Raw genomic sequence first — 19,642 nt, forward strand, 5'->3', positions numbered from 1 at the left:
CCTAGCGGCTCGGGAGGCTGAGATAAGAGAATTGCAAGTTCAAAGCCAGCCTCAGCCATGGCCAGGTGAAGTGCTAAGCAACTCAGTGAGACCCTGTCTCTAAATAAAATACAAAACAGTTTGGGGATGTGGCCCAGTGGTCAAGTGCCCCTGACTTCCATCCCTTGTACAAAAAAAAAAAAAAAAAAAGGATGAGTGGTGGTAAAGATTTCATGGACCACGGCAGTATTTTTGTTACATTCAGATAATCCAAACTGCTTTTTATGTTTTTCTGCATACATTTGAGAATCTAGTGTCTAGTACTGATCCACATTTGAAGAAAATTCCACATTGGCCTCTCTTTGAAGAGAAAAGAGATAGAAACTATAAAAGTAGTGATTGGGTATGGCAGGTTTTTAAATTGCTTTCCCCAAACCCTTTTCCCCTACTTTATTGCAAACAGAACCCTGATTTTGTTCAGGAAAGCAGGATGCCTAGGCTTCCTTGAATAAGATCATGATTTTGTTCTGTTTTGTGGATCACAACTGGTCTAAATGATTTGTGACAATCCCATGTCCAGTCTACCAGCATCCATGATTTTGTGACAGCTTTAGCCAAGAAAATTTGAAAAGAATTCTGCTATAGCAGTTCCTGAGAAAACTTTTCTCATCTGACTTAGCTGGCGAGACCTTCTCCCTTGAATACAAACCTGAGGACTTGTGAAAACTGTACAGCCATCATTTTGGGATCATGAAAAGAAAGCATGAGGGTGAAAGTCAACCCACAGAGGAGGGTAAGACCAAGCATGGGTGGCATCTGTGTCCTGGATGGTGTCAGTGAGGTGAATCAATGCTGGAAACTTTCTTACTTCTGATTATTTGTTTTAATTGTTTTTGTTTTTTAGTTGTAGATGGACACAATACCTTTATTTAATTAATTTATTTTTATGTGGTGCTGAGGATTGAACCCAGTGCCTCACATGTTAGGCAAGTGCTCTACCACTGAGCTACAACGCCAGCCCCTGACTTCTGATTCTTACAAGAAAAGCATTTGCTGATGTGTGGCTAAATGCATTCCTAACTCAGACATTAAGTTGTAAGCACTTTGCTTTGAGCCTCAGCATTGCAGTTCATCCCCTCAGAGAGCACAAATTTCTCAGAGAAGTGGGTAAAATACATTTTTTTAAAGTAGATGGCTTAATTCATAAAAACAAGTTATGGCCTAGAAAGTGATTTTTGTTCTTTTTCACTTCATTGGTTCAAGAAAGCTTTTCACTAGGCATTTCTCTCAGAGGCTTTGTCTGGACATAGATGGAAGCAGAGATTCTGAGGACATTTTATTTTCCCCATTCAAGTACATCATCTATTTGCATCTTCACATTGTTTCTGAAGCAGATACTCTCTCAAAGGAGACAGAAAGGACTCTTGAAAGCAATGCACTTTCATCACTGGCCCTGTGGGCAATGGCATATCAATAAGATAGGCACACAAGAGTGAGAAAGCCAGTGTTTTATGAGAGTGAAATAAAACTTCCCAAGTTCTATGCTTGTATGCATGGAAATAAAGGTGGTATATATTACTTTGGAAATGAATGAATGCATTTTCAGGGTTGATTCAGACCAAAAATGGAAAATGTGATAAGACAAGGACAAGAGCTAGACCCAGTGACCCCCAGAGGTGGAATAAGCCCTTTCTCATTATTAACATGGACAGTGAAAAACAACAATCCCTTTCTGTAACTTGAAAGTATTTGAAATAATAGGTTAAAAACCACTTACAATGTTTGGATGTGAGAGGCGAAGAAGAACTCCTATCTCAGTTCTTACGATTTTTTTGTCCACCTAAAAGGCAAAATAAAAAGAGACAAACTGAAAGAAAATCCCACCTTAGAAAAATCTTCATTGTAACAGAGATCAGAAACAGCATTAACCCCCTGGTGAATCAGACAAGGGGAGAAGCTAATCCCTAGGAATTTTGCCTATGTCTCTTTCCTCCCTTTTTTTTTTTCAGCTGCATGTCCCATCTTTCTGCTTGAGATGTAAATTAGAGCTGGTGACTAACAGGGACCACAACTTGTCAGACCTCTTTCTTGTCATCTTCCTGCCTTTCTTGTCAAAAGTTGTCATCATCACTATTACCATATGGCACAAGTTCCTCTCAACCTATCCCTCCTCCTTCTCTTCCTTTTTCATTCAAAATGTTTCTGTCTCAGACCTAAAGGAACTGTCAATCACTTCTTCTGTGTTCCTCATACAAAGGTGGCACGTATTCACGCCTAGCCAATCAGAAAATCCATTCCCTGACCATGTGGTGATGGCATCAAAGACATTCAGCAGGCCCAAGTCATTCCAGAAGGTCCTATCCAGAAATTGTGTCAAATAATCAAGAATGAGGTATTATCTTTCTCTCTGAAATGATGAGACCAAAGAGGATGGACTGTGCATCTATCATGACCATTTTTTACACCATATGGAGTTCACTGCATTGAACATGAAACTGACAAGGAAAAAAGAAAGTTTGATGAGATGTGAAGAAAGAGTACTCTTCATATAATGTAATTCCTAGTGTTCATTTATAGTTTGTCCTTTGAACTTTCTAATTATATGAGCCACTAAATTTCCTTTTTATGATTTTCTGTTTCTATTGCTGGTCATTAAAGAACCCTAGATGGTTTACCATTTGATCTCATTGTTGGGGATAATGACCATTTAATTTATGACATCCAAAATTAGGAATGTTTTCCCCTCTCTAGGTCCATGATTAACTTTTCTTCATCACAATGAGTATTTTGGTTCTCTAAAAGTCATATGCAGACAGAAGGGTTGAGCACACTCTTTTCCCAGAAAAAATCCTAAATATAAAAATACACACACATACACACACTTACACACACATTTACACATATCCTATACCCTTACTGTGGTTTCTGCAATATGAGCTGTCCATATTGGATTGGCAGAGATCACATGGTTTAGAAATGAGTGTGAAGAAATTTATGTGCAATGTTAGCCAAACTGTGGGTATATCCAACAGCCTACTGAAGAATGGGTTCTACCCGTTAAGTTACTTCTTCTGAGGAAGATATGGTGGGCTTGAATAGAAACCCAATCTCATTTCAGTGGTGACAATTAATCACAACTTTCAAGAGGACGAACAACACCTATTAATTCAATTTTGTTCTCTAATGAAAATATTAACACAAATGGACACATTATTTGAAAATAAATAAAAAATATTCAAAGGAGTGTTATAAGTTTCATGTGTTTTTTTCCTCAGTTGATAGTCTTGGTAAAGCCTCTTAAACTATTTAAAAAAACTCTTGATCATTAATGTGATCATTTAGGAAACTCAGGGTATTCTTTCTGGGGCGATACCAGGGATTGCACTCAGGAGTACTTGGCCACTAAGCCACATCCCCAGCTCTATATTTTGTATTTTATTTAGAGACAGGTTCTCACTGAGTTGCTTAATGCCTCACTTTTGCTGAGTCTGGCATTGAACTTTTGATTCTCCTGCCTCAGCCTCTGGAGCCGCTGGAATTATAAGTGTGCACCACCACACCAGGCAAGCTCGGGGTATTCTAACATGTTCTTGCCTGAGAAAATTAGACTAAAAGTAAATTTATAATTTATTTGTAAATAAAACAAAATATATTCCACTTATGTCAAATGGATGCCAGTCTGTGCAATCTAACATACTTCTTAAAATGTGCATGAACATCCCATATAAAAATGCAGCATCAGATATAAATTCTGACTAAAAAGAGGGGAGGAAGATATGATCTGTCCATTTTAATACTTGACAGCTAACCTAGACAGTTACATGTGAGGACAGATTCACTATGAGTAGAGGAAAACAAGTTGGTAAGAAATAACCTAATTCAAATGACTGTACCTCACATTGACATGTTCTGGGGCTTTCATAATGAAGAAATATAGGAAGACACATATTTTGATACATCCAGTACTCTGAGACTCAAAAACTTTGAAAGCTGTTTCACCAGTCTTCCCCAGATACTAAAGGATAGCTACTTTTCTGGACAGCTCATACTATAGGATTCAGACAGACTATGCATTGATTAAAATTTTTTCAATGGCAAGTAACTAATACTTAAGTTTGAATTTGCTTAAGCTAAAAGGTGACTTATTGGGACACTCATGTAGAATTATCTAAAGTTATAAAAAGGTACGGTTAAATCCAGAGGTTCTGGTTTGGTGTATCTCTTCTTGCCACCCACCCTATGTTGTTGTCTTGTGTGTCTTCCTTTTTTTTCTAAATAGCAGGAAACGTGGCCACAGAAGTTCCAAGTCTATATTCTTCAGTCTCACATTAAAGGGAAGAGAGGCCTCTCTTTCTATATCTATATGCTAATGTCAAGTAGTATTCTCATTGGCCTTGCTTGTTTTCTATGCCTATTCCTAGGAAATGTGTAACTATGAGAAGACTGAGCATGGGTCATGGGCTCTTCTCTTTGAGCAGGATGGAGAGGGATGGGGAGGGTTAATTATCAGGAAAAATGGATGTTGGCAAACAACAAATGCTCCCTTATTGATTGCTTTCAATATTTGATCCCTCCCTTTTACATTTGCAGAAAATCCTGAAGTATTACCTTTTCTTCTTCTTCTGTTTCCCAGGTTAATAAATAATTAATACTTAATTTATAATAAGCACTGATATCAGTAGATTTAATATTCCATTGTTTGACCATTTAGCAGTAATCCACATGGGGTTACAAAGTAGTAATCTAGGATTTTGTTCCCAGAAACATTTTTGAGTCCATTCTGAAAAAACTGATTTAAGGCAATTGCATAGCTGCTGAATGAACCTAGCAGATTATGGAGCATCTGTACCTGGAGTCCGATGGGTTATTCTCTATTTCTGGGCAGTAACTTTGTCAACTATTTTGATGTTACTGGTGATATAAATTGGAGGAAACTAAAGCAATCTAGAACAATGACGACTCTAGCCAATAAGAAAGGTTGGAGCTGAAATTTGGATGAAGCAGTTCCTGAAGCTGTATGCTTTGGGGAACAGAAGACAATCCACAGTTTTTGTCATATCATCAAAACTTGAAAGAGAAAAAAAAAGTGACCTATTTAAAAACAAGAAAATGGGGCTGGGGATATAGCTCAGTTGGTAGGTGCTCACCTCACATGCCCAAGACCCTGGGTTTGGTCCCCAGCCCCACAAAAACAAACAAACAAGAAAAAACTAGAAAATGTGGTCCATGTAATTGGAGGAGTCAAGGATCTCTGAATTCACTTTTTAAAAATGTGTCTGTAAGGAATACATGGTGCATAGTAAGGGTCTCACATAGGTTTTATCTGCTCACCTCCATTTTATACACTGTGGGATATGTGAAAACAAACAAATAAAATAAGCTCTCTCCCAGAGAAATGTTACAATCTCATTTTGGAGATAAGACTTATGTACATAATACCATCTGAAGGTAGTGAAAGATAGTAAAGAAAGACTATAAGTTTTGTTTTAAAAGTTGCATTGTTCAGTGGAAGATCATTTTCTGTGAATTGCTAATATTTAAAGGAGGTTTATTCTAAAAGACTTTGACATCACTATCCATTTAAAACCCACACTATTGTCAATATGAAATGAAGACTGAACTGTTAAGAGCCTGCACGGGGATTATGTGATATGTGGGCTGCTGATAGCCAATGAGTGACGTCAGACTGCCCAATCCATAGGACAGCATGGTCCAGGAGGGAGCCAAATGATAGAACAAGACTGTGAAAGCTCACTGACTTTGTGAGTAAAAAAATGGTGAAAATTTTCCATTGAGAAATAGGTATTCCACTTGTATAAAGGAGAGATCTTTGAATAACAGAAGCATTGCCAGAAAACCCGGATGATATTAATAAATCTCTTCCAAAGAACTCTTGCCTCACTTTTTGTTTCAATTTTGGCAGATGCTGTTGAAGAAAATGCTGATACAGATTATTATTTTTGAAAAATCTTAGTGTATTTTTAAAGTATACAGCATGACATTATAACATATAGTATAAAAGTTATTAAAGCGAAGCAAATTAACATATGAATCATTTATATAATTACCCATTTTTTGTTGTTGTTTTTGTGGCCTTAGCAGCTAAAATCTACTTCTGTAACATGAATTCCATATACAGTACATTTTTGCTACCTGTAATGATCATGTTGTACTATAAATCTCCAAAATGTTTAACTCTGTGATGCAAATTATTTTTATCTAATTGTATCTTCAGGTTGACGGTGATTTTTGGTATTAGGATCTATTTTTCTGCCTATACATTTAGGGATTATGAAATTTAAGGTTGTCCCTCTTATTGTCATATATTTCTGAAGAATGTAAATGATAACAGAGGGAACCTTGAAATTTTTTCACAAGATATTTTTTTATGTCCAATAAATATTTTCCCAATACAAATATAAATTTCATTTTTTATTTTAATGTTATGTAGAACATATTCCATATTAGCATGCCTTTCTCTTTTAATTCTCTGAGAGTTAAATTGTATGAATTCCAGAAATATTCAGAATAGGTTGGATTGCAAAAAGTCTAGAATAGCAATCTTCTAGTGTGATCACTTGTTTTGAATTCAGAGTTAACTTTTCTTTAAAAACTATTTTGAAAAGGGTATTTACTTTCCCAGTATACTTTATACTATTGTTTCTCAACTCAAAATGTGGTCTCAGGGGCCTGGAAGGACCTTCTAGGAACTGTGAAAATTCTCCCCTTTCCAATTTCATATCTAAGTAAGTTCAGATTGTGTCATATGGTACAAACAAAACAATGAATCACAAGAAATTGAAATGCAGAAACAGCTGAAGTCAATTTGTCTTCTTCTTCTGTTTCCCAGGTTAATAAATAATTAATACTTAATTTATAATAAGCACTGATATCAGTAGATTTAATATTCCATTGTTTGACTATTTAGCAGTAATCCACAGGGGGTTACAAAGTAGTAATCTAGATAGTAAAGATAGTAAAGAAATTAGTAAAACACTGCTACGTTTTTTCACCAAGCATTTTTAATTTTGGATAGTATTGTTACAAATATAACTATACTATATTATATATTAGTATGGCTATATTATTACATAATAATGAAATTATTATTTTCATTACAATGAAAATATTTTATTACAAATATTATTTATGTTAAATTATTATAGTTTATTTAAAAAAATTAATTAACATTTAAAATTTCCTCAGTTTTAGTATCTTATACAGTAAATATCTGTATCTATTTGGGGTGCTTAATACTTTTATGAGTATAAAACATTCCTAACCTCACCAAAGTTTGAGGACTATGACTCCTATAACTGCAATATTCGGAAATAGAATAAAAATAAAGAAAAGAAAAATTCTGGTAACAGCAATTTAAATGAAAGAAAAATGTGAATACAGGCTCATTTGTATTTCCTTGAATGCTGGAATTGAGGTTGAATAATGTGCAGGTCATGACTTAAGGAGAGGCTGAGAAGGTTGAAGCAAATAAGGATTTTAGAAGAAGGAACTACCTAAAGAAGAAAGAGTGGTGATGGCCAAGAAAACAATCAAGGACAAAGCTGAGAGGGAGAAGGATAAAAGGCAAACAGATCAGACTGTGAAGCCAAGAATAAGACCCGACTGAGGCTGGGAAATACTTCCCAGAAAGCTAAGCAGAGAACCACTTATGGTCTTTTTGAAAGGACGTCTCAAAGCTTGCTAGATAGCCCTCCACTGGGGGCCAGTTCTCTCCAAAGATGTTCTATCTAGGAGGTCACATAGGAGTGGGTCTTGTCAGCCATCTCTTCTCAACTTTACCCACATTCCTCTTCTCTTCCTCCCACTGCTGAATTCCTCTTCTGAACTCCTGGGGATCCCAGTAGAGTGTGAGCTCTCACACTGCTCTCACATTCAAAATGAATAGTAGTTTGTAGAAAATAATTGTCAAGCAAACCACAAAAGTCCATGGACAACTATCTGAAGAGTCATTAATGCCACTTGAAATTAGCATCCAAGTGCTACCATAATTAGCATCTTGAGAAACATCAACAGATAGCTTGAACAAATCAACATGACAAAAATATTGAAACCCCAAAGACATACCACCAGTATCTTCACAATACCTTGAAGAATGTTAGATTTTTTTTTGTTACTAATAATTTTCAATTCTAAAAATGAATTTTACAAAAATTTTACTAAAACTTAGGGGATATATAGAACAGGTTCCCAAGAAAACAGACATGGGGCAACATTCCAATGTTTTATTTGAGAGGTACAAACCCATTTTCAGTGAGAGGAAAAATGGAAGTGCCCAAAGGTAGGAGGTACCAAAATGTAGTCAGCATAGTGGTTACTGTGTCACAATGAGTTGTAAAGATATCCTGCAGGTCATCAGGCAATAATTAGCACACAACTCTTTACCACAGAGCTGTCCCAGGCCACCATCCCTTAAACCAGCTCATGAGAAGGGGGAAGGAAAAGGAGCTTAACTGCCCAAGAACCTCCTCTTATTTCCAACTGGTGAAATTTGGCCTCACAGGTTAACTTTTCCATACTCCTGGGTTGCATATCCCTTTTCTTTGGCAGTCACTTGTGATGCTATATCCCTCCTCAGGAGATGTCATTTCTTGTCCAATCCAAAAGAGGCTGGAAGATCCAGAAATTTCAGGTGTGTCTTGGTGCCTGAAGTGCTCAAAGGCCATTCTTGCCCTCCTTCACCCCAGCCCCATCTACCAGCTTGGGTAGTAGGTGGGCAGACACTGAGGAGACCCATAACAATATTGTCCAATCACAGAGCATTCTGGAGTTTTTGATACCAGATAAAGTAGACTGACAGCAGTGGCACTGCCCTCATGCTTTTCTAATTTATAATGTTTTACTGCTTATCAGAAAGAGTTTGTCTCCCACTGACATTCTTTGTCGTTGCTCTAATTGCCAACATGAAATTAATAATCATCAAGTAGCTTGGGCACACGGGATTTTTCTACAGTGATTTAATTTAGCTCCTCTACTTAAACTACCTTAAGAATTCAAAGAAATATCTTCTTTCATTGTTGTAAAGTCACTGGTGAAACAGCCAATATTAAGGGCTTCTGATATACTTTTTTTAACATTTATTTTTTAGCTGTAGTTAGACACAATACTTTAATTTTATTTATTTTTTCTCTTTTTATTCTTTTTTAAATTGATTTTTTTAAAAAGATAAATGACAGCAGAATGCATTATAATTCTTATTACACATATAGAGCACATTTTTTATATCTCTGGTTGTATATAAAGTATGTTGACACTAATTCGTGTCTTCATACATTGGATACATCATGTATCCATACATTGGATAATAATGTCTATCACATTCCATCATCCTTGCTAACCCCATGCCCCCTCCCTTTCCCTCCCTCCCCTCTTCCCTATCTAGAATTCATCTATTCCTTCCATGTTCCCCCTCCCTACCCCACAACGAGTCAGCCGCCTTATATCAGAGAATACATTTGGCATTTGTTTTCGGGGGGGCTTGGGTAACTTCACTGATATAATTTTAATATTAAACATACTTTTTGAAGATTGCACAAGGAAAAATTAATAAAGCAATTTAATAAAAGAAATTATACAGATTTATATAGTTTCAAAACTTCATGGAACTCAAGATTTGTTAATACTGAAAGAAATCCCAATTTTGTATCTATTCTGATAGTGGAGGTGGAATAGAAAGAAGTGGATAAAAAATATGATTTAGAGTAACACTACAAAAACGTTTCCATCATTGAATGGGTCTGATCAGATATGAATCCTTCATTAAGATTCACTATTAATGAAGCCATGTGTGGTGGCGCACGCCTATAATCCCAGGTTGAGGCAGGAGGATGGCGATTTCAAAGCTAGCCTCAGCAAAATCGAGGCACTAAGCAATTCAGTGAGACACTATCTCTGAATAAAATACAAAATAGGGATGGGGGTATGGCTCAGTGGTCAAGTGCTCCTGAGTTCAACCCTTGTATCCCCCCACCAAAAAGATTCACAGTTAATGTATGGTTGTGCTGGTGCTGAGATTATTGAAGAGGAAGGATTGAAAATATGTGAAGAAGAAACAACTTAGAACTTAAATAAGAAAAAAGAAAAACCTCCCCCCCCCCTGTATACACACACACACACACACACACACACACTCTTGAGATTGAACCTGGAGGTGCTTAACCACTGTGACACATCATCAGCCCTTTTTATTATTATTTCTTAGTTTTAGACAGCATCTTTCTAAGTTGCTTAGGACCTCACTAACTTGCTGAATCTGGCTTTAAACTTGACATCTTTCCGCCTCAGCCTCCTGAGCTCTTGGGATTATAGGCGTGTGCCACCAAGCCCAATGACCCTTGGCTTTCTTAAATGCAGCCTTGATGTAAGCTCTGTAACTTAAAATCCCTTTGACAAGACGAGATGACATATATCACTAGGGGTGCTGTTGTTCTTCTCTCCCCATCCCCAGTTCTGGAGATCAAATCCTGGGCCTCCTGCACGCCTGACAAATGCACTGAGCTACATTCCCAGCCTTTGTTCTTGTTTGAAATGTTTCAGTCAAGTACAGCAGCACTTCTGCATAAAAACCTAGCCTCATTTTATTTTCCCTGAAGGATCTGGGATCATGTATCTCTATCTTCCTCCTTTGGCTCGTTTTTGGCTTGAATGACGCACAGGGAACGTGATGGGAAGTGCAGAATTGGGCTTCTCACATCCTTTATGAGACCAGGCAGAACATAAATTACTAATGGATAAATAAACAACCCAGTCTTTCAGCTTTCACAATGATTCTCTTCTGCATAGGTTCTGCTTAATTTAGCTCCCTGATTTTGACACTCAACAAGCATATGTTGACACTAACATGCTTGGTGAAAAGACTTGACAACTGAAGTTGTGTTTGATTCAAGACTGACAGTTCTAGTCTACAAGGATTAGAAAGCTTAGCATTGCTGTTTGAACATTCAAAAACCAAATGCGGGACACATACAAATAGGTTTTCTTATATGAAGTGAGTACCTTCAGTAACTACAGAGTTCTAACCAAGCCTGATTATTCCCTTCATCTTCTTGGTCTAATAGCAATCTGGGCAGGTCATGACTGTGTTACTTCTTATACCATCTCAAGAGCTGATCTATTTTTGTCCCATTAGGAAATATGCCACAGTATCTGGAAGTATCCAATAGATGTCTTTCTTGCTCATTGTTGTTATGTCCCAATTATTTCTGCTCCCTTCTCCCTATAAAAATCCCATCTTTTAAAAATGTCTACAATCAGCCAATAAGACCTTCATCTTCTCCCTGTTGTAGTCATATTCCTATGTTCATGTCACCCATACTTATATTAAGGATTTTAGCCCATATATCTCTATCCCAACAATTGGGATGATTAACTGGACATTCTTGGCTCAGTTTCTTTACCTCTTAGGTATACCTCTGATTTCCCTTAGCAACCCATTTCCTTGGTCACATCTCAAATCTCATGATTACCATCAACTGAACCATCTCAAAATTCTTGATTGCAAACATTACACACTCGGATTTCTAGTTCCTATCTTAGCAGCTCTTACTTAGTTTAGGTTCCATGATTCATTAGTATAAGCACTGCTCTTCATATATCCCAACTTCTCTGCCTTTTCTCTCTGTTATACTTTCCACACAAATTCCCTAATTTGGTTAAACTCCACTTTTACTGTCTGTCTGGGCCTGAACTGCAGTGGCTGAAAGAAAATGTGCAATCATGTTGGCTGAACCCATTTTCAATTTACAACCTCAAGTCTTAAGGGACCCTTAGCTCCAGCACTCTGCAATAGAACATTTTTTACCTTCTCTTCTCCAACTTATGGAACACCCTTATGCCTTCATCCTCCTCTCATGCTCTTGCTTCTAAATCACTGAGGGGTATAAACAATCCAAGGAGAACATTATCTTCTCATCAATCATTTGCCAATCCATCTGCACTGTATTCTATTGGTTTTATCAATTTATTTAACAAATAATTTTGAGCACCCATCATGTACAGATGCTATTTTGGGCATGAGAATAAAATAGACTTCTGGCCCTGAATAAATAAATAAATGAAAAATCCAAAGTTGGTAAGTACTATATAGAAAAGAAACAAAACAGGGCAAGGTAAAGGAAACAGAGTAGTGAAAGGTACCACCTGAGTTGGAGAGTCAGGGAATCTCTTTCTGATAAAGTAACATGTGACAGCTATAGGGGTAGAGATAGAGAAACAAAAACTGTAAGAAAGGCTCTTAGCTATGACTAGGGCCTGGAGCCACTGACAGCTAGGTCAGTTTAGTCAGGACAAAGGGCTGGAGGAGGGAAGTAGCAGATGATAGCAGAGGCTCTTCCTGGGCATAAAGCACCGTGTTGACCATGGTTAGAAGTCTGTATTTTAGTATGAGAGGAGTCAGGCACAGTCAGAAGTTTGGAGAGAAGTATTATATGATCTTAAGTTTTAAAAGGATACTCCAACCCTTATAGAGGTGAGGATGATGAGGAGAGTAAATTCAAGGGGACAGCAGTAGGCTGTGGAAGTTATTCAGGGGAGAGATGATGAGAGTCTGGGCAAGCCCAGGTAGAAGCAATGAGGGAGTTGAGGAATGAATGGACATTTTGTTCATGTTCCTTATTTTTTCAAATTAATTAATTTATTTTAATTAGGTATATATGACAGCAGAGTGCATTTTGATTCATTATACACAATTGCAGCACAACTTTTTATTTCTCTGGTTGTCCATGATGTAGCATTACATTGTATGTGCAGTCATACATGTACCTAGGGTAATGATGTTCATCTCATTCCACCATCTTTTCTGCCCCCATATCCCCTCCCCTTTGCCCAATCAAAGTTCCTCCATTTTTTCCCATGCCCTGACCCCATTATGGATCAGCATCCATTTATTTTAGAGAATATTTGGCCTTTGGTTTTTTGGGATTGGCTTACTTTGTTTAGCATGATATTCTCCAACTCCATCCATTTACCTGCAAATGCCCTGATTTTATTCTCTTTTAATGCTGATTAATATTCCATTGTGTATATATGCCACAGTTTCTTTATCCATTCATCTGTTGGAGGGCATCTAAGTTGGTGAATGGACATTTATTTTTAAGGAAGAGTCATAGAATTAAAAGATGGGTCATCTATGGGGTGTAAGAGAAAGAGAAGTATAAAGGTTTTGGTCTGATAAATGGGAACAATAAAATTGTTTTTCAACAAGGCGAGGAAGATTGGGGAGAGTGCATTGTACCAAACTCTGCTGCTGTTCTTCCCCTTCTTTTGTTCCAGCTCACTGACCATCTTTGAAGAAACCAAGAGAATTTCCTCTTGTGGTATTTCCACTTTGCATTTAGTCGTCTTTCGTCTCCCATACCTTTCTGTGTGAGTTTGGTCTCACGGAGAAGAAAAGGGAAGATGCAGCTACACAAAAGAGGTGATGGCTTAGAGGTAGGTAGATTGACAGGGGCAGGAGGTAGGCGTAGGCTGTAAGGGAAACCAGTACCCTATTTTACATTTATTACTGTCTAGCATGAAGAAAACTTTGTTGTGATCAGTATGAGAAGACAGACTCTAAAAAAGCATTTCAATCAAGTAATCTTGGCTTTGAAAATTGTGAAATTTAATGTTTTTTGATACTTCTGTTACTAACCACCTCCTACTCTCTGCAGACTCTAAGACATTAGGAAAACCCAAAGAAGAAAAGCAGAGCTTTTCAGTGGAGGAACAAGCCAAGGATTGAACTAGAATTGCAACCAGATGAAAATATCTTTAAGAAGTTTAATCCAGAAAGAAAAGCACCCGTATTTGAGAACTTGAAGCCTCTGTAAGACAGAGGCAACTCCTCCAAAGGAAGTCACCTCTGCTCCTTCTTATCCTCAGTACAAACCCTCATGCTTACAGATGTTGGACAGCCTCTTCACAGGGAACAGTCTTTTATTTGACAGTGAATGAAACAGCCTTAAGCTTCCTGGGAGAGAACAGGCACAACAAAGATTATACAAAAGATCTGGATGACGCCAGACTTACTAGAATCAGGTTTGCTTAGCAAAGGGAGGAAGAATAGAAAGGAAACCTGATATAGAAAGAGAAAAGGCCTTCAGGTATTTACACAGCACCCCTTTCTCTTGCTTCTTTTGTCTCTGCATCTCTCCCGTGAATTGAGAATGCATGGAGGTAACCCTGATCTATGTTTCTCATTTTAAAAAGACCTCCTTTCTCAATCCCTCATCACTCCCCTCTGCGTCCAAAGCATGTGTCAGTTCCCCCTCCAATGAAAATGAAGCATTCTTTCTCCACTTTCTCACTCAAGAGTGAAAGAAATAATTGCTTATTCTCATATCACTATTCTGGTCTGGCTTTTCTTATATTTTAAAGGTTGCAGCAGTTCTGTAATATTTCTTGTTTCTCTGCTTTGATTGTTACCCTTTAGAATCAGTCCCTCTGCCACAGCAGCCTGAATGATGTCTTTAAAATGTAAATCAGATCATGTCACAGTGGGTGTCCCACTGTGCTTAGAATAAATTTAAATGCTACCATGTGCCATTAAATGCAGGCTGGCTTGGTCTCACTCTATGGGTCTGATGTCATTTTCCTCCCTACACAGGCAATTCAACTCCTAGACCAGGTTTCAATGCCATTGCACTGGCTATTTTCTGTTCCTCCAGTTTTTCTTCTGCACTCACTTCACTGAGATGCCTTTCCTGGCATTCCATCAAAAGTAGCTGCATTCATAAGCCATGAGCCATACCATTTTGTTTTATTTAAACATTTAGAAAACTCTATGTCATCATTTAATTACTATTTCATTATATTTTGCTCCCACCAGAGCATAAGCTTTATGACAGAAAGAGTCTTATCTATTTTTTACACATTGGAATCTCCAGCATTATTTACCCAATCTCAGTGTATAATAATTTGTTGAATGGAGGAGTAACGTAAGGGAAATAGTGGTTAGATACAAAAGGTTAGTGGTTCGAGAAAAAAAAAAAAAAGAAAAAGAAAAAGATATCCTGGTACAACATAAAACTTTGGTTAGATGAAATCAAAATTTGTTATTCAGTTCTCATCCTCTCATTTGGGGACTATCTGACATTTTTTTAAGCCATTGACACTGATGGAGTGGAGAATGCCTATCTTGCAGCCAGAACTGAATATCTATCTGGAACCTGAGTTGCTTATGGTTTCCAAATTATGAAGCTCAAAGAGTTACTCCACTACTTATCTACATTTGAGTTCTCCCAAGGTAAGTGAGGGGCACTCTAAGAATGAAATTTATAGACTCTCAGGTGAAGTTCCTGATTTTATAAATCAATTGGAGTAGATACTGAAATTCCTGCCTGTTGCCCTCACCCATTGCAGGATGTAGAACTTTTATTGTTGCCAGAAAGGAGTCCTGCTCGTTTTCTTTGAACAGCTTATTTGGTCTTTACTTAGAGTGATCCATGTTTGCATCAAAAACAACCACACAGTGATTAAATGAAAATGAAATTATAGAGAAAAGAAAATTGTAACAGAATTGGAATGTATTATCCTTCCCTAAAGAAGCTCTGTGTCCTCAGTAAGTAGAGAGTCCTAGGGGGCAGCTATGGATTCTTTGCTTTGTCTCTGTGTCTTGCAGAGGCACAGAGCTTTCCTGGGTACCAACTCTCCATATCTCCCAAGAAGATGCCAGCACCAGCATGGTCAGATCATCTCAAAAAGGACATATATATCCTGTGAGCAAAGGAGAAGTGATATTAAGCCTTCAAATTATTTCTTAATTCTTATGTTGTCAGAGCTGGAAGAAAACAAACCTATCACCATGTATACGTAACATATATATGATATATATATATATATATATATATATATATATATATATATATATGTATGTATATATGATAGCCACATGTTTTTAAAATAAAAATGAGGGTCTGGTATGTGGCTCAGTGGTAGAGCACTTGCTTAGCACATGTGAGGCACTAGGTTAGATCCTCAACACCACATAAAAATAAATAAATAAGATAAAGGTATCATGTCCATAAAGTAAAAATAGGTAAATAAATACATAAAAATGAAAAGCATATCCACCATTGTAACACAGCTGATCATCAGTGTTTTATTTCCTTCCAGCTTTTAAAGCTGTCTATTTCAAATAGGAAAATGTGATTTGCTATTTTTTCACAAAAAACATCATAAAACTTTATGGATACTTAATATTTATAAGCAGATTACCAGAGAGTTTCTGAGGGATTCAATGGCATCAATGCCAAATGTTGGACATTTAAAATTCCTTTCAATTTGTTATTAATATGAATAATTCTGTAAGGAACATCCCTGGGTGTATATTTTTAAGTATTCAATTCTATGGCTGGCTATTAAGAGTTCTTTATCAGTTCCCTTAATATATGTAACGATTACTTCAACTTCATCATGTGTAAAATGGGGATTATAATTACAACCATCTATTGTTATTGTTATAAGGATTAAATGAGCACATGTGTGAAATTTCCTGGTCCATATAGATGATAAGAACATGTCAGTGCCTTTCCTCAGATGGCATTTAGAAGGTAAGCATGTTCTGTTTCCAGTTTCCTATTTCATGCCAAAGAAGCCACCACAAAGTAGAAGATAACTGAATCAAAATCCTAAACTATAGACCAACAGAATCTTCTAGCCTGATGGTAATCAAACAGAGAAACAGATGCCCTTTGCATTAAGTAACTACCTTCCCTCACCTTTTCTGAAGAGTGGGATAAATGTTGCACTGTTTTGTTTAATTTTCAGGAAAGTTTTAAGACCATTTCTTATGTTTTATGGTTACCACTGACCACCAAAATCACTCTTCTGTTGATTATGAATCAGGATATCAGCTATTCTGTGGTTAAATTCTGGTTCTAATAGAACCATCCTTTCTTCTTAGTACCTTCAAGTAATTTTCATATGGTCAAGACAATACTTTTCAAAATGCTTTTTAAATTATCAGGAAGTCATGCATACCACACAATTTAGTTTCCATTTTATATTCTTCAGTCAAATGATGATTCAGCTGCATGATCCCCAACGTATCTGAAGTAAGAGAAAGAACTTTACACTCCTGGCAGTCCTGAGATATCCTTTTGATCTTTTTCTTGACTCTTCAAACCAAGTGATTAGCTATTAGTTATAAAACCAAGTAATTAATTATATTCAAAAAGCTTATGACTTTATAACCTATTAAATAATAAAAATAAAAAAATATGTCTAAATTATTAGCATTTTAAGACTCTTCAATTTCATCTTAGGGTTAAATTCTTTACCAAGAGTATTTATGTGTAAAAAACAAAATATCTGTGTGCTTGTGGGGGAAAAGCTTTAGCTTATTTCCTACTTTTTCTGGGCAATTAAGACCTTCTTCCAATATCCTGGTAATTATTGCACAAGGATATGAAAAACTTCCTTTTAAAAATGGGCTATTGAAGAAAAAGGGCTTTTAAGTGATTCTTCTAGAGCTATTCATTACCAGAAAATACACAAGCAAACAATGTTGAATGAAAAGTATATAATCATTCTTCAGGGCTGGAGTCAGAAAGAGATCTGTAGAGAGATTTTTAAGGATTTAAGGTTTGAGGGCAAAAATTCATTGTCAAAGCTATTCCAGAGTCATATGTTCTTCCTAGATGTGAAAGTCTGGATTTGCCTTCCTTGCTGAGTAGGCATCAAAACCTTGAGTGAATATCAAAGTTTTAGTATTCTTGAAAAGACCAGATACTTCCAGAAATCAGAAATGAAAGTGCACCAACTCAGTACTTCTCAGCATCTTTTTTTCATGCAATGATATGCATACCCTCAAATGCTCTCATTAGCACATCCTTAATCTCCTCTGCGTTAAAGGACTCAAGGTTTAAAAGTTTCATGTAAGTGTTTGGGTAGGTATGCATACATTTCATGTTAATACCCCATCACTTCTCCCTTTCTCATACTTTTGTAGACAATCAGGATTCGAGGAGGCAGAGGCCAAGGGGCCTGTAATATATATAACTGGTCTGATCTCTGATTTTGTGCTGCTAGGATGGTTTGGTGCTGGAGTGTGTGTCAGGTTTTTTGTTTGTTTGTTTGTTTGTTTGGCCTTTCCCACACAGCTGGTGAAGCCTCTGATCTGTGCTGAGCAATCTGTAGCTACAGGTGTCCTCTGGTGACAGCCCTGGTGTGGAGCCTCTTTAAGGAGAACACACTCCAGGCCCTAAGACTTTTTCTGAATCCACAGGCCATTGAAGAACAGGGCAATGGAGACAAAGCTTTTAGAGAGAACTGAGCTTAGACTCAATATTTACCCTAAAGAATCACATTTGAACCAGAAGAAACTAAGAAATCTTTGACTAGAAATTTGAAGTATTTCTCCCCAAGATTTTCAGGGATACCAGGTTTAGGAAGATATATATGTATATTTCAAATTCCTCTCCATTTCCTTTCTTAAATTTGTTCAATTAATTATACAAGACAGTAGAATGTACTTTGATAATTATACATACAGGAGTATAATTTCTCATTCTTCTGGTTGTATGTGATGTAGAATCATACTAGTGGTGTAGTCATATATGTACATAGGGTAATAATGCCTGATTCCTTCTACTAGCCTTTCTTCGCCCATATTCCCTGCCCTCCCTCCACTCTCTTCTACCTAATCTAAAGCAACTCTATTCTAGACTCCCCAGTTTTAATTGTCATAATAAATACAGTGTACTTTTACTTTTTTTTTTCATGTGTAGATGGAAGTTTAGTTTTGACTTGTCACTCACCCATGTTCCCCCTTAAAAATATGAGAAAAATTTAAAAGGTAGTAATCTTGCATATACTTTTACTTATCAATAAAAGGTTCCACTTACAACGTAGTACTTTATTATGTATACTGCACCTTGAAATTGATGAGAACATTCAATATGCTCTGATTCCATGATGGAAGAAACAGTTCTAGACTATTCTGATCCCCAAATCTCAGAAAAAAATATTGCAAGTGACAGCTTGGTATGGTGTGAGAAAAAAATAAATGGATATAAATATCCATTTGATACATTTTTCAGACTTCTGAAGTAGAGATAAATATAAGCAACATTAGCTGAATTTACCCTATGTCAGACATTTTCTACAGAGGGGAAATTGAATCCTGATGTACACAGCCTGTGGACATAACTGCATACCATCTACTGTTAAGACAAAGAGTTAAGGGACTCATACCAATCCCTGTGTGCAACTTGTATATCTCATGGTACCCTGTTGTTGTTATTTCATTTGTTAATTTATTAAATTTGTTAACTTGTTCATTTTGTGTTGCTATAACAGAACACCTGAAACCGAGTACTTCATAAAGTAATTTATTTGGCTCATGATTCTGGGAACTGGAAGGTCCAAAACGCATGGTGCCAGAATCCTGGTTAGGGCTTCTGGGTGATGTCAACATGGTAGAAAAGTGGAAAAGGAACCCCATTTTAAGTACCCCATTTTTAAAAGGAAGTTTTTCATATCCTTGTGCAAAAATTACCAGGGTATTGGAAGAAGGTCCTAATTGTCCAGAAAAAGTAGGAAATAAGATAAAGCTTTTTTTCCACAAGCACACAGGTATTTTATTTTTTACATATAAATACCAAGTGTGGGGGGTAGCCTCATTTTATAACAGCCTACTCTGGAGACAACTAACTTGGTTCTGTGG

At 36.8% G+C, this 19,642-nt stretch overlaps 1 protein-coding gene across 1 annotated transcript in view; it reads right to left on the reverse strand.

The window, feature by feature from the left end:
- The window catches only part of Camk4 (calcium/calmodulin dependent protein kinase IV), a 232,431-nt gene that overhangs the window by 86,402 nt on the left and 126,387 nt on the right, over window positions 1-19,642 (reverse strand). The window contains exon 3 of the mRNA XM_046460434.2: window positions 1,757-1,819. Within this exon, the coding sequence (XP_046316390.1) occupies window positions 1,757-1,819 (63 nt within the window). The remainder of the gene's footprint in view (window positions 1-1,756; window positions 1,820-19,642) is intronic.

This window comes from Marmota monax, unplaced genomic scaffold (assembly GCF_021218885.2).
Source record: "Marmota monax isolate L192 unplaced genomic scaffold, Marmota_monax_Labrador192_F-V1.1 WCK01_AAM20220418_F8-fsc00006, whole genome shotgun sequence".
Taxonomy (NCBI): Eukaryota; Metazoa; Chordata; class Mammalia; order Rodentia; family Sciuridae; genus Marmota; species Marmota monax.